This window comes from Bubalus kerabau, chromosome 13 (genome assembly GCF_029407905.1).
Source record: "Bubalus kerabau isolate K-KA32 ecotype Philippines breed swamp buffalo chromosome 13, PCC_UOA_SB_1v2, whole genome shotgun sequence".
Classification (NCBI taxonomy): domain Eukaryota; kingdom Metazoa; phylum Chordata; class Mammalia; order Artiodactyla; family Bovidae; genus Bubalus; species Bubalus kerabau.
Genome location: NC_073636.1, coordinates 52,536,998 through 52,550,842, shown reverse-complemented (window position 1 = coordinate 52,550,842; position 13,845 = coordinate 52,536,998). Strand labels below are relative to the sequence as shown.

Sequence of the window (13,845 nt, the reverse complement as noted above, 5' to 3'; positions counted from 1 at the left end):
GCATATTCCATTTATACAAAATACCCACCATGTATGCAAATCCAGAGGCAAAGATTAGTGGCTGTCAGGGTCTGAGAAAGGGGGAAATGTGAAGCGATTGATAAAAGGGTACAGCGTTTCCTTTGGGGGTGAAGAAAATGCTCTGGAATTAGATAGTGATGATAGGCTACACAATACTATCAAGGTACTAAATATCACTGAACTGTACACTGTTTAAAATGGCCAACTTTATGTGCATTTTAGAAAATGTTATTCATTGTTTATCTGAAATTCAAATTTAACTGGGCATACTGTAATTTATCTGGCAATTCTAGTCCCATTGTAAATCCCACTCAAGTTTCCCCATCCCTTCAAGGTTCTCAAGGTATTGCCTCATATTTGTAATCCATTCCTTCAACAGGTGTGCAATCTGGCTTTTTCCATGACTATGTAACTCAAATTGCTATAGTTGGGCTTCCCTAGTGGCTCAGGAGACAAGGGTTCAATCTCTAATCTGGGAAGATCACACTTGCTGCGGAGCAACTAAGCCCGTGCATCACAACTATTGAGCCTGTGCTCTAGAGCCTGGGGGCCACAACTACTGAAGCCTGAGAGCTCCAGAGCCTGTGCTGAGCAATAAGAGAAGCCACGGCAGTGAGAAGCCTGAGCACCGCAACTAGAGAGTAGCCCCCGACTGCCACAACTAGAGAAAAGCCTGAGCACAACGAAGACCTAGCACAGTCAAAATAAATAAATAAAAACAAATTGCTAAAGTTAAGGTCATCACTGATGGCCAATTTGCTAAACTGAAGATTTTCTAGTTCTTGCCTTCATTTTCTCTTCCGAGGAACTGAGGATACATACTCTTTCCTTTCTGAAGTACGCTTTACCCTTGGTTTCTGTGCAGTGAAAGGTTAACTCAGTAGGTTTGGAGTATTCAAGTCTTTCACTTTGCACAGAAATGTCCTGAGAGATAATCTCTATGCCTTTGGAATACAGTGCCTGATAAGACTGTCTTATATACACCTAAGACCTTGGGCCTTGAGGGCCCTGGTGGCTCAGGCGGTGAAGTGTCTACCTACAATGTGGGAGACCTGGGTTTGATCCCTGGGTAGGGAATATCCCCTGGAGAAGGAAATGGCAACCCACTCCAGTACTCTGGCCTGGAAAATCCCATGGACGGAGGATCCTGGTAGGCTACAATCCATGGGGTCGCACTTCACTTTCACTTAAGACCTTGGGCCACACCCAAGGTAAACACCAGGTAGTTTACACTAACAATGTAACTTATGGTGGAATAAGCTGAAAATGCCTTTTGTCTTTTGCTGTAATAAGGTGAATGTCTCCAGGGGCTGGAGACTGAGTAACTAAGGTAAACTGTGTGGGCACTCACTTCACGTCTACATGATTGACCTGCACAACAAGACCGGAGCTTCCCTGACTGGCAATATCTGTACGTGTTGGCAAACATCATTGCTGGGATTAACTAAGGGCTGTCTGTATGTCTCTAATGGAAAAAGACAACTAAAAACTTGTGACGTGTCTCTCCTAGATACTATACTATGTCCCTTTTTCTTTCACCATTTTTAATCTGCATCCTTTCACTATAATAAACTGTAAGTTTTTTCTCTAGTGAGTGGTCTTGGAGAGACCAGACTTACTTCTATGCCCCTACTTTTTCCTGATTATCTGTCTTTATCACTGGATCTCTTTGCTTTGACCTTCCTTTAAGTCCTGGTATTCTACTCTTGGTCATCTTTTCCCTCCCTACCTGCAATAACCTACTTTCCACCTGTCCTAGGCAATTTTACTCATGGTTTTTGCCATCTGACCTCATGCCCAGTTGAAACTCCAGCCTAAACCCTTCTGCCCAGAGGCCCACCTCAGCATGACCAAGACAGTCTCAGCATTAACTCTTTACCCAAACATGTGTCCTGCTTTTGTCTCAATTTTAGTTGACAACTCTCTATCAGTCTAGGCACTAAAATCTTCATTTTCATTCCCCAAACCAATTAATTAGCAAGTTGTGGTCTTTTTCCCCTCCCAAACATCTCTGAAATTTAAACTTTCCATTCTCATAATTTTGGCCTTCATCATTTCTCATATGAGCTCTTGCACACATTTGTGAAATATTCTCCTTATCTCACACATCCCCACCCCTCAATCTAGTTCTGTCCTGCTTTTCCCCTAACATTTCTAAAACATGAATCTGTCCAAATACTCCCTGACTTAGGACCCTTCAGAGGAACTCCAGCCCCTGTAAACCCAGGCTCTTTAGCAAGGTCATAGGCTTTTGTTACCCAGATATTCTTTTTCTCCCTCTAGCCCCACCCTCTCCCTTCCTTCTACACCCAACTCTCCAGCAATGCCCAACCATTCTTAATTCCCTGATCACTCACTGAACATTATTATGTACCAGGACCCACTGTCCTAGGCACTGGAGATAAATTCTAGACAAAGTTAACTCAAGGGCCTACTTTCCAACAGGGAAATCAACAAAGATAGAAAGAAAAATTTGTTAATGCTGAATGCAATGGGGAAAACACCTGAAGGTGACAAGGCATGATCAAAGGCCAATGGGGTAGTTTTAGCTAGCATGGATGGGGAAGTGACCTTTGAGGGGAAACCTAAGTAACAGTGGGAGGAGTCCACTTTAAAAGTTTTCATAGACCGCATTTATAAAAGTTATTTGTATTAAGTTTCTCACATATATCCATTCTTCTTATGTTTGTGGCTCTAATACAAACCTCAATCTCCCTGGACTTCCTATTATGGGAGTAATACATTTCCTTCTTGTTGGAGCTGCTTGCCATGAAAAACATTCTTCTACCTGGTCATCAGATTTGGGAACCACTGACCCAAAAGGCACTCATATAATTCTACTCTCCTAGGTCCAATTTTAGGAAGAAAATATCCCTTGGAAAGGGGTTAGGGAGAATTATGCAAGAGAAGTAGAAATGCAGAAGAGGGAGCTAAGGGGAAGATATTAAGCTAATTCTGAAATGGCTCTTTAAAACAGGAACCAACCAAATCTAAAGGAAAATGAAAAGGACTTTAATTCTAGGGGGTGTGAAAAAAACATGCATGGGGGAAAAACGATGATGTACAAGATAAGCTGTAGAAGATTATTACTTTAAAACAAAATATAAGAAAACCATTTTTTAAAAATTAGATTTAGACAATGCCTGACTATACTTTTATCCTAAAAATTCAAAGCAAATCATGAGATAAGGCTAGTAAACAGAAAGGAAAATAAGGAGTTTTTTGATTTTAAGATGTTTATTATTTACTTGTACAAATTAGCAGCAACTTACACAACTGGACCAAGTTATAATTCATTCACAGTAATGTACACTAGCTTCTGTCTGCCACAGACAGGGTACAACTTAATCTCAACAGATAATTTTATTACCAAATCTACATTCTGGCTTTTGCAACTGTTTCACAATACCTGGTACAGTGCATGTCTATAGCATTAATGAGTAGAAATGACCCTGAAGGCCCTCAGAGAGCAGAGGTGAACACCTTCTCATGGAGAAATGCCAGTTTTTCTAAGCGAGTTCGTTTCAGTAGTGGGAGCCATTCCCAGTGAGATAACTCCACCACTCGGTACCCAAGTTGATTCAGCTGCCGCCTCTTCATATTATGCAGTCCGAGCAGATCCCTGGAACCATAGCAATACTGGTTCCTGTTTGTCAACTGAATAGCCAGCTTCACTTGTGGGGCCTGCAAGCAGGTCGCGGGGGATAGGCCAGCCATCTCCATGGCCCCCAGTCTGTCTACCTTATTGCAAAGGGAACTTCCCACAGGTTTAGCCGTCTCTTCTAATTTCAAGGGCTGCTGCCCATTGTCTGACTCAATTTCCCCCTGGGAATGCCCTTTTGATTTCCCTTTTAGTAGCTGATTCATCAAATCATCGGTAAGGCTGACTCCCACATGCTTAAGCCTTAACTTGGCTACATCTTCAATTGGTATGGCTTCTCTGTTAAATGGTAATGGCTTCAGGTTAACATCAAGCTGAACCTCTAAATCAGAAGATCGGGTATGAGGCAAAATCATATGGTGTTTGACATACTGCGGCCCACCCAACATGGTCTCAAGTAAAAAGAGAGCTTCTATGAATTCAGGTTTTGAGTTCATATCCTTCCTTGCTAGATTCCATAGCATTTCTGACCCCTCTTGCTGAAGCTGAGAACTAAGACGATTGCCTCTGTAATCTGGACATTCAATGCCAACTGTACCATCAAGAGTATACAGCTCCTTGGTGACCTCAAATTTACTTCTCTCCTGAGCTAACCTGACAAACCCTGGACTCAAAGCGAAATCTATGAGCTCTACTGGAAAGTACTCAGAAAATGCCAGGCCCAGCAAGCACGTGAGCAGGTGTTCTGGGTATCGATTGAACTCAAGCATCTTTCTGTGAATCTCATTTATCAGGCTAGAATAAAACTCTTCTGCATTGGGTGGCTTATAATTCAGAGTTCCAAATGACCACAGAATCTTGGCAACATCTTTACTTCGACAGTATGCTACCCTAGGAGGCAAAGAAGCAGCCACAGCATTCATTACCCTTTCATCCAGGAAGCGTAATGCCGAGCAGGCAAGAGTCAGGTGCATGACACCCTGAACTCCCAGGGAAGGAATTCGCTGAGGAGCAATCTGTCCAAATTGCTTCATGAAATTTACGTGATCCACATGAGTAAAACGGAACATTTTAAGAATATTCACTAAGGCATAACTACTCAGATGCTGCATGTCAGCACAAGCCAGATCTCCAAATTTCCGCATGACAAATTCAGAGAGATTACTACTCGACTTAAAAAACCCCAAACAGATTGTACCAATCTCTTCTAAATTGATCAAATCTATATACTTGAGGATCAATGATTCTAGTTTTTGCATTAGATCCTGGGGTGCCTGACGACTTTCACCTATAATATAAATTAAGTGAATCAGCTGGGACAAGGATAGATCTTTCCAGTGCAAATTAAGATAACTAAAAAAGATCTTTAAAAACCGAGGTACTCTGTGTCCCAAGTACCGCCAGAGGTCAGCCACCAAGAGAAGTTGATCCAGACTCATTTCCCATACCTTATGGCAAAAGTTTGTTTCAAACACATCTAGCATTGAATGGGAATGAGGAATTCCTAAACTGACAAAAGCTTTCAAAATACTGATCAGATCTGGGGCATCAAAGAGATGTATGTTTTTCACACTCAACTGGCAAAGCAGAGCAAAGCTGGTACTGGACAGCAAAACAGGATGTTGCTCTGCAGGCAAAGAACTCAGCTTACAGAAATAGTCAACAATAATTTGAGGCTGGAGATTATCTTGATAAACGGTGACTTTGTGCAAAATTAGTTCACCTTCTGAAATTGACAGAGGTTGACAAGTCTCAGATCTGTCATAGCTGTGAAGCTGATATTCTGGTCTTAGCTGGAGGAAAACTCGAGGGTCTTCAAGGGAATCAAAAGTTTCTATATCCTCTTCATCAATTTTCATGGCCCTGGGTGAGTGCAGGTTCAACGTGCTGGCCTTAGAGGCAGAAGCCCTGCTGAATTCCAAACCTGGGAGGGTACTGCCGGTTGTCAGAAGCCTCCAAGAAGCAGAGGTGTTACAAATGTTAACTTTTCTGGCAAGACAGCAGAGGCTGTTTTCTGGAGAGTCCTGTCCTTTGTGCCACATGTAGCTTCTCATATTCCACCATACCACACTTTGGGTTGCACTGTAGGTCAAAGGACTGCAAAATGTCCAATATCTTATAGGTTTTAACAGCTGGAGAATGGCTGCCATTCTGGTGTCAGTACTGATCATTCTAGCAGTCAGAGCACAGTCCTCACATGTCTGACCAAGCCATTTCTTGTTTATATGGTTCTTGATTAGAGCTGGTTGGGAAGGTGTTCCACATAAAGTGCCTGGAAATCTTCGGCATATCACAAGAGCCATGGATCACAAATGACTGGGCCAGAATTGGTGCCAGATACTGAAAAAAGGGTAGATGAAGAATAAGTGGCTTCCACCTATCTTAATACTAAAATTTACAGACTATAAGACATGGATTAAAACTATACCACTGTCCACTCAAGTAAGTTCAATGTTAGTGAATGCCCAAACCACAAGACAGCATACATCAAGGAAAAACCCCATGTACCCTGCATAAAGGCACAGGAAAACCCCAAACCTAGGGTACCATTGAGTAGTTCTTTGGACTGCTCCTCAGTTTAAATTTCCTCTGTCCTCTGGCCAGACTTTCTTTACAGTTAGAGATAGCTGTTGCACTAAAATCCAACAGGAATGAGGAAAGCAGATTTCCAAAAAGAAAGCTAAGAACAGAAATAAGCAATCTATTCCACCTCTTTGATATCAGCACAATTATACCCACAATAACCCCCCACCCCATTCCTCCTATTGATTACAGAATTCAGTTGTTTTAATGCTACTTCTGTACCTTGTAGAAGATGCCTATTCTCCTCTCAAGGCCTACAAGAGTCTGAATCACTATCACAGAGCAGTCACTGACTTGGGAAGTAAACTTGAAAACTCACTCACAAGGAATGAAATAGTACCATTTATAGAGATGTGGATAGACCTAGAGACAGTCATTCAGGTGAAGTCAGAAACAGAAAAACAAATGTCATATAATATCACTTATATGTGGAATCCAGAAAAATGGTACATACAGATGGGCTTATTTGCAAAGAAAAAACAGAGATACAGATGTAGAAAAATTTATGGATACCAAGGTGGGGGGAGTGGGAGATGGAAAGAATTGGGGGACTGGGAGTGAAATATATACAACATTATGTATAAAATAGATAACTAATGAAAATCTACTGTATAGCACAGGGAACTCTACTCAATGCTCTGTGGTGACCTAAATAGGAAGGAAAACTAACAAAGAGGGGATATATGTACACTGATTCACTTTGCTGTATAGCAGAAACTAACACAACATTGTAAAGCAACTGTACTCCAATAAAAATCAAAAAGAAAAATTCAGCTACTCCAAATACCCCCTCACCCCCAAAAAAACCAACCCCGAAAAACTCAAGCACTTTGGTGGGGGAGGGTAGAGGGCCTAGGCCCTGCTCACTGTCAATTCATGGGTGAGACACAAAGAGCATTTCCAAGCTGGGCTCAGGGAACACCAATTCATGCAACTGCCCTGCTGACAACAAGGGGAGCAGCAGAGCTTTCCTCTGGAGGAGGCATATTAGCAGTGCTTCCAGTGAGTCAGGTGTTGATTATTCTGCCTGAGAGCAGCACAAGTTCTACTTTTCTTCTACAGCAGAAACCACGACATACTATGAAAATGACTCTGCCATACTCTTGCTTTCAATGCTTACTGTCTCTCCTTCTGCTTGAGAAATGCCAAAGCCTCACAAGCAAAACTCAGGGAGCCCTAAGATGCCAAGATATGGACCAGACACGGCTCATGATGCAGAAAATCCCATGAAGGTTCTAAAGGTGCCAGAATGATTTTCTGAAATGCTTAAGCAACTCCCGTCAGTCCCTTCCTTCCGGAGCCCATAGCATAAGAAACAGAGGACTGCAGGGCAGGTTAGAGGCTTTTTTCAAGTAGCCCAGCCACATAGGCTTCTCTGGATGGCAGGAAGGTATGCTCCTAATTTCTTTGTGAACCAAAACAGAATTCTTTCACACCAAATCTTTATACACTTAGTTCCATACTGTGGCCTGTGGACCATTCTCCCACCAAGTTTCAATCTGTGGGTCCAGATGCTATAGATCCAGTGTTAGCAAACTATGGCCCAGAGCCCAAATCCAGCCCTCACCTGTTTTTGTAAGTAAAGTTTTAACATTGCCAGGCTATTTGTTAAATGCTTTAAATGCTGTCTATGGAGGCATTCTCACTACAAGAGCAGAGTTGAGTAATTCTAGCAGAGAATATATGTCTTGCAAAGCATTAAATATTTACTATCTGGCCCTTTACAGAAAAAGTTTGCTATAGACTATTAGCTTACTCCTATGAATGCAAATGGCCAACTTTTTAAAAATTAGAAGACATCAGGAAAATAGTACTGAAGTGATTATTTTTTCTTTAACATTTGATACTTAAGGATGATACTTTTTCTCTTTAACAGATGATACTTAAAGATTTATGCCTCAAAACGGAATCTCAATTAATACTGCACCTCAGGTATGGTGGGAACAAAGGAGAAAGCAAGTAATGGAACTCTTTAGTTGACAGAACAAGGCTTTTAAGAGTACCTGTTTTGGAACCTGTTGCGGACACGACTGAGCGACTGAACTGAAGTGAACTGAACTGAATCTAAATTTAGGTCAGCACAACGTCCAACCAAAGCAATTGTTCAAAGTCCTCCTTCTCATCTTGAGAACTAGATCTGAAGAAATAACTTTAATAAAAAGACAAATTTTTTTTTTATAATAACAAAAAAACTGAAAATCCATGTCTTTTCAGAAGGAGTAACTTGGTTTACAGAATAAGCGTGCGTCAGGCATCAACACATGGAAAGATTTATACAAATAGTTGGTGGAACAAACAGAACAAGTGACATCACTTAAAATACACCTATATAAAAGGAAAGTATATAGCTGTTAGGAGACTTTCTGCTACACCTTTGACAAATTAACTTTTTCTCCTTTTTAGTAGGATTAAAACTGTTAAATAGAAGAATACATAGATTAATTTAACAAATACTTTTATAACTAGTACAACTTTAAAAGCATATTATTTAAGTTACTTCAATTAATATTATCTAAGATTACTTAATGAGATTAGTGTATGTGGTCCTGAAATGAAGAACCGTTTCTTGCATCATCAATGCTTGACTGGTATAGATTCAGTGTTTTGAATTATGTGGCTCTTTCTGATTTGCAAAAATACAGGTTAAGGGACTTTCCTGGTGGTCCAATGATTAAGACCCCATGCTTCCAATGCAGGAGTTGCATGTTGGATCCCTGGTCTGGGAACTAGGGTCCCACAAGAACAAGAGCCACAACTGTCTTAGGGTCTCCACTGTGCAAATCCCTGAATAAGCAGTTTCATCTGCATCAGTTCCAATTCTTACCTTTTTGCAAGGTAGGTTTTATTATCTCCATATTGTTGATAAGGAAAAAGAGTCTTCACAAGATTAAGAAACCTGATGAAGATTACACAGCTAAGGGACAAAATGGGGTTTGACATCAAAGATTATCTGATTCCAAATCCCACATTGTTAGTGTATTGGAGAGACAAAATGGGAAGTCAGATTTCAGACAGGAGGGTGGGGGGGGGGGGGGCGGGTAGCAAATAATGTATAGGGTTTCCAGGTGCCAAGAAGCTGGAGTGTTAGAACTGGAGGGTTAGGTAAGCTCAAAAGCCCCTCATACCTTTAACAGTCTAAGATCCTAGCTATCACTAGTAATTACTACTTATAAAAAGAACAAAAAGAAGACATCAAAGACAAAAATCTACATGAAGGAATGAGTTTACAAGATGCCCCAGTATCAAGGTAAAGAGAACTATCATAATTGAAGATGTGAAAGTTGGCAAGAGAGATATGGGATCCAGAATTTACAGTTCAACATAGAAGGGAAGTAAAGAGAAACCCCAGGAATAATGATAAAGATTCCAGGACTACAGCTGTGAACAGACGCAAAGAGCAACTAGTTTATGCTTGAAGAGACGAATATTACACAGGAGAGGAGACTGACATTTCTGATGGATAATCTGAGGATAAACAAGTAATTTGTTTAGTCACTAAGTTGTTGTGTCCGACTCTTTTGCAACCCCATGGACTGTAGCCAGCCAGACTCCTCTGTCCACGGGATTTCCCAGCTAAGAACATGGGAGTGGGTTGCCATTTCCTTCTCCAGGGAATCTTCCCAACCCAGGGATTGAACCCATGGCTCCTACATTGGCAGATGACTTCTTTACTGCTGAGCCAATAAGTAATAGGTAGATGGAAAACCAAGGCAATAACAGCAACAAAAATTATTAACTCCAAACAATACAAAAAAGTTGTACAAGAATTGCTATATTATACTCCTTGCTCAGCTGTAAATAATATTTACATAATCTTACTAACATAAACCTTGAATATCCGTTTAATCAAAAATTTTGAGCAAACTATACTGGGAGGTTAAAAGGAGGGGAAAAAGAGGGAAACTGAACAGTAATACAAGAGACCTAGAGCATCCAAGTCCATAACAAAGAAGTCAAAAGATTTTATGGACATAGAGATGTTCTAGAAATCAAGAAATAGAAATACAAATATTATTTATTTACAGTACACCAATGAATACCAAAAGAAACAAACAAATAGTTGAAAAGTGTCTCTGGAGAACAAAAATGGAGTTAATACTTAGTGTTATAAGATCTGTCAAACTATTTGCTTTTTTTTTTGCCACACCATGCGGCTTATGGAATCTTAGTTCCTGAACCAGGGATTGAACCTGCAGTGTGGGCAGTGAAAGCTCCAAGTCCTAACCACAGTGCCACCATGGAATTTAACTATATAAGCCATGCACACATATAACTTTGAAAAAATTAAATTTACAAAAAGGATGTTCTAACAAGAAATTGTTCTTCAAGAAGACAACCAATGAATAGATAAAGTAACCTAAATACTCAAGAAAAAGGTTGAAAAGTTATTTCCAGTACAAGCACTTCCTACTGTCTGTAGAACTTGTCTATGGATGCCCAGTAATGAACGATGACAAACTAATCTTAGAGCCATGCAGACACAAACTGCAAATGGCAAACAGTTAGCTACTCACTTTTCTGCCATGAAACTTTTAGCAGAGACACTATATCTGCTGCTGCTGTGTCGCTTCAGTCATGTCCGACTCTGTGCGACCCCATTGATGGCAGCTCACGAGGCACCCCCGTCCTGGGATTCTCCAGACAAGAATACTGGAGTGGGTTGCCATTTCCTTCTCCAATGCATGAAAGTGAAAAGTGAAAGTGAAGTCGCTCAGTTGTGTCCAACTCTTAGCGACCCCATGGACTACAGCCTACCAGGCTCCTCCGTCCATGGGATTTTCCAGGCAAGAGTACTGGAGTGGGGTCCTATCGCCTTCTCCTACACTATATCTGCGTATACAGATGTGAAATACAATCACTTTAGAAGATGAGTATTAAGTAGTGTAGAGAAGGAAAGGGAAGAAACACAAGGAAGATATAGAATCAATAAAGCAGAAGAGTGGGGAGAAAAGGCACTACAAAGAAAAAGAGGCCAGGATGTTTTGCCTAGAGACAAACACAGAGGAGACTTAGTTCCTCCTTATTTAAGGGTTCCCAAAGAATCCATAAGAAAGCTGGAAAGAGAACACTAAGAGATGCCCAATTGGTTAACTCCTTATGTCTCCTCTAAAGGTTCAAATTTATGTGACATCATTTCACAAAGTCCCTTTCCTAGTGTAAATGCCCCAAGGATACTCCCCTCCCCATCTCCTCTTTAGGGGTCCTAAAGAACCAGAGTGGAGCCTCAGACACCACTGGACCAACCACGGCTGTTCTGAAAGACACTGCCCAAACCACCCTGAATGATGTGATTTCACAAGAGCGAGAAATCTTACCTTTCCACCTTCCAGGTACAGGTCTGAGCAAGGCCGAATAGCTTCGTTTTAAACTACAGTCCAGAAGTTAGAGGAGGGGAGCCAGGCGGAGGAAGGCAGCCATGCTAACTGTAGATTAAGTATATGACACCCTCAGCATATTCAATTTACCAGATACCAGATCTCAATTCTGATTTGATTCTTTTGCTAGAAAAACTTAACCCACTTATGTCCTGATAAAATTCTAAAATTACCACAAATAAATGGATACTTCAAACTCCACTTTCGTCTTATCAAATAATGTGTTGAGTAGCCCTGAGAATTAAAAAAACAAAAAACTGATTTTCTCTCGGCGCTGGAGTCTATGAGAGGATTGACAAAATCCCGACAGGTAAAGTATCTGCATCCACAATCACGTGAAAACATTTCCAAATAAACAGTTCAAGTACCTATCACTTTTAGCACAACCAAATATTTGATTTTATCGGTTTTCCTATATTTGCAAGACTGCATATGGTATTTCAGAAAAGTGAAGGGGAAACATCAGAATTCTTTGGTATCAAAGGTGACTTATTTGCATGGTGAATGATAAGGCCTTACTGGGGACCTGAAAATATAAACTGATGAATGGGGAAGAAAACCATACTGACAAATTAAATTAGGCCTGTATAACAGCCAAATGCCTTGCTTTTTCAGTTGTATTATGTAGCATGGAGTTTTTCAATTTTATTCTGGTCTACCAGGCAGTAGCAAATTCATCCCAGAGCTTGCCTAAGGCCATTCAGAGCACTGAGTCACAAAATCTAGGCGACTCACAAAATGTGAGTAAAGCACAGAAAACACAAATTCAGATTCCAGCAGCAACAAATGACTAAAGCACAGAGGTGAGGCATGTTGGTGCTAAAGCACTTGGCTCCAACTCCACAGGATGAAGAACCTCCAGGAGTCTGCTCTAAGTGGGCAATGAAGCATCACCTGAGGAGGCCCATGAATATAACTGGTATGGAGAGGCCCCAAAGCTCCCTGAGTTAGCTGAGAAGAGCTGTGTCATGGTTTGTACAGAAAGAAAAATGGCAATTATTTTTCTTATCCCCAGACATAAAAAAACGGAGGGAGATACCCATAATATCCTTAGGCTTGTGTAACCAGAAACTATCTGTTTAAAAAAAAAAGGCGGGGGGAGGGTATATATCTCGTATTGTTATTTACTGAAGACTCAACCTGTGCCAGGTACTAAGCAAATACCGTAGGGCCTTGCTACTCAAAGTGCAGCCTGCGGAGGAGCAGCATCAACCTCACCTGGAAAATGGTGAGAAACGCAGAATCTCGGGTCTCACCCCAGACTTACAGACTCCGAATCTCCAAATTTCCAGGTGAATCGCATACATTGAAGTGGGATAAGAGGAGCGGCAAAATATTTCATTACGTTCTCACAAAAGCCCTGTGAAACAAGTACTGTTATTCGTCTCACAGAGGAAAAATCATGGTATAAGTAAGAAGTGGTAGTGGTAGTCGTTTAGATCTGTCCGACTCTTTGCGACCCCATGGACTGTATGCAGCCTGCTAGGCTCCTCTGTCTATGTAATTCTCTAGGCAAAAATACTGAAGTGGGTTGTCAATCTCTTCTCCAGGGGATTTCCAGACCCAGGGATTGAACCCGGGTCTCCTACATTGCAGGCAGATTCTTTACCATCTGAGCCATAAGCCGCTTACCAAAGGCCACAGGACTCCAGGTATCCGAGGTTCTCCCTAGAGCTGGGCCTGGCACAGCTGCCCGCAGCTCAGGCCTGGAAGCGCGGCCCAACTCGGCAGAGAGCGCCGCCACGGCCTCCTCCCCGGCCGCCGTCACTCACCTGAGCTTGGCGAGTGCGGGCGACGCAACAGCACTCGCCACTCTCGCCGGCTGCGGAACCACGAAGACTCCTCCGGCTTCACCCTGGCCTCACAGCCCCCACTTCCGGTGAGCTGCCCGCTACTTCCGGTTGCTGATCGAGTGACGGGTGCGGCGGAGGCTCAAAAGACTCTGTCAGCGTTTTCCAAGGACGTTTTTCCACAGGAAGACGTCACTGCGGAGTCAGGACCTGCGGAGGGAAAACCCCGCAGTGGACGGATCGCCGTGGAAGTCACTGAATAGCCAAGATACAGGTTCGAATCTCAAACCGCTACTCAGGGTTCTATGGCCTTGGCGAAGTCTTGTAAATTCTCTAAGCCAGATTTCTCGTCTGCACAGAGTGCTCTCAGGAGGAGAGTTAGTGATGGATAGACGAACCTGTTAGGAGAAATGGATTTGAAGAGCTGGTTGAGGCGGCCAGAGCTTTGGCAGATGAGCCAGGGTGATCTTCCACC

At 41.9% G+C, this 13,845-nt stretch overlaps 2 protein-coding genes across 7 annotated transcripts in view; both read right to left on the bottom strand.

Annotated features, from left to right (window-relative positions):
- The window catches only part of UBOX5 (U-box domain containing 5), a 46,767-nt gene extending 33,285 nt beyond the window's left edge, over positions 1 to 13,482 (bottom strand). For 4 of the 6 annotated variants that reach the window (XM_055544352.1, XM_055544351.1, XM_055544350.1 and 1 more), the window contains exon 1: positions 11,521 to 11,631. The gene's annotated coding sequence lies outside the window, so the exon portion shown is untranslated. Of the gene's footprint in view, positions 1 to 11,520; positions 11,632 to 13,212; positions 13,234 to 13,352 lie in introns of those variants that run through there. The other 2 variants (XM_055544353.1, XM_055544355.1) reach the window with 2 other exon arrangements.
- On the bottom strand, positions 3,240 to 13,392 carry FASTKD5 (FAST kinase domains 5). The gene is made up of 4 exons (XM_055544340.1): positions 13,353 to 13,392; positions 12,848 to 12,940; positions 11,521 to 11,628; positions 3,240 to 5,962 (listed from the first exon to the last, which is right to left on the bottom strand). Exon 4 carries the CDS (start codon positions 5,923 to 5,925, stop codon positions 3,484 to 3,486), a length of 2,442 nt encoding a protein of 813 aa, XP_055400315.1. The 5' UTR covers positions 5,926 to 5,962; positions 11,521 to 11,628; positions 12,848 to 12,940; positions 13,353 to 13,392; the 3' UTR covers positions 3,240 to 3,483.
- Positions 13,483 to 13,845: the final 363 nt, after the last annotated feature.

Bases quoted from the DNA above. Each gene is read 5' to 3' on its own strand.
- FASTKD5 (XM_055544340.1), bottom strand. From the start codon at position 5,925: ATGGCTCTTGTGATATGCCGAAGATTTCCAGGCACTTTATGTGGAACA.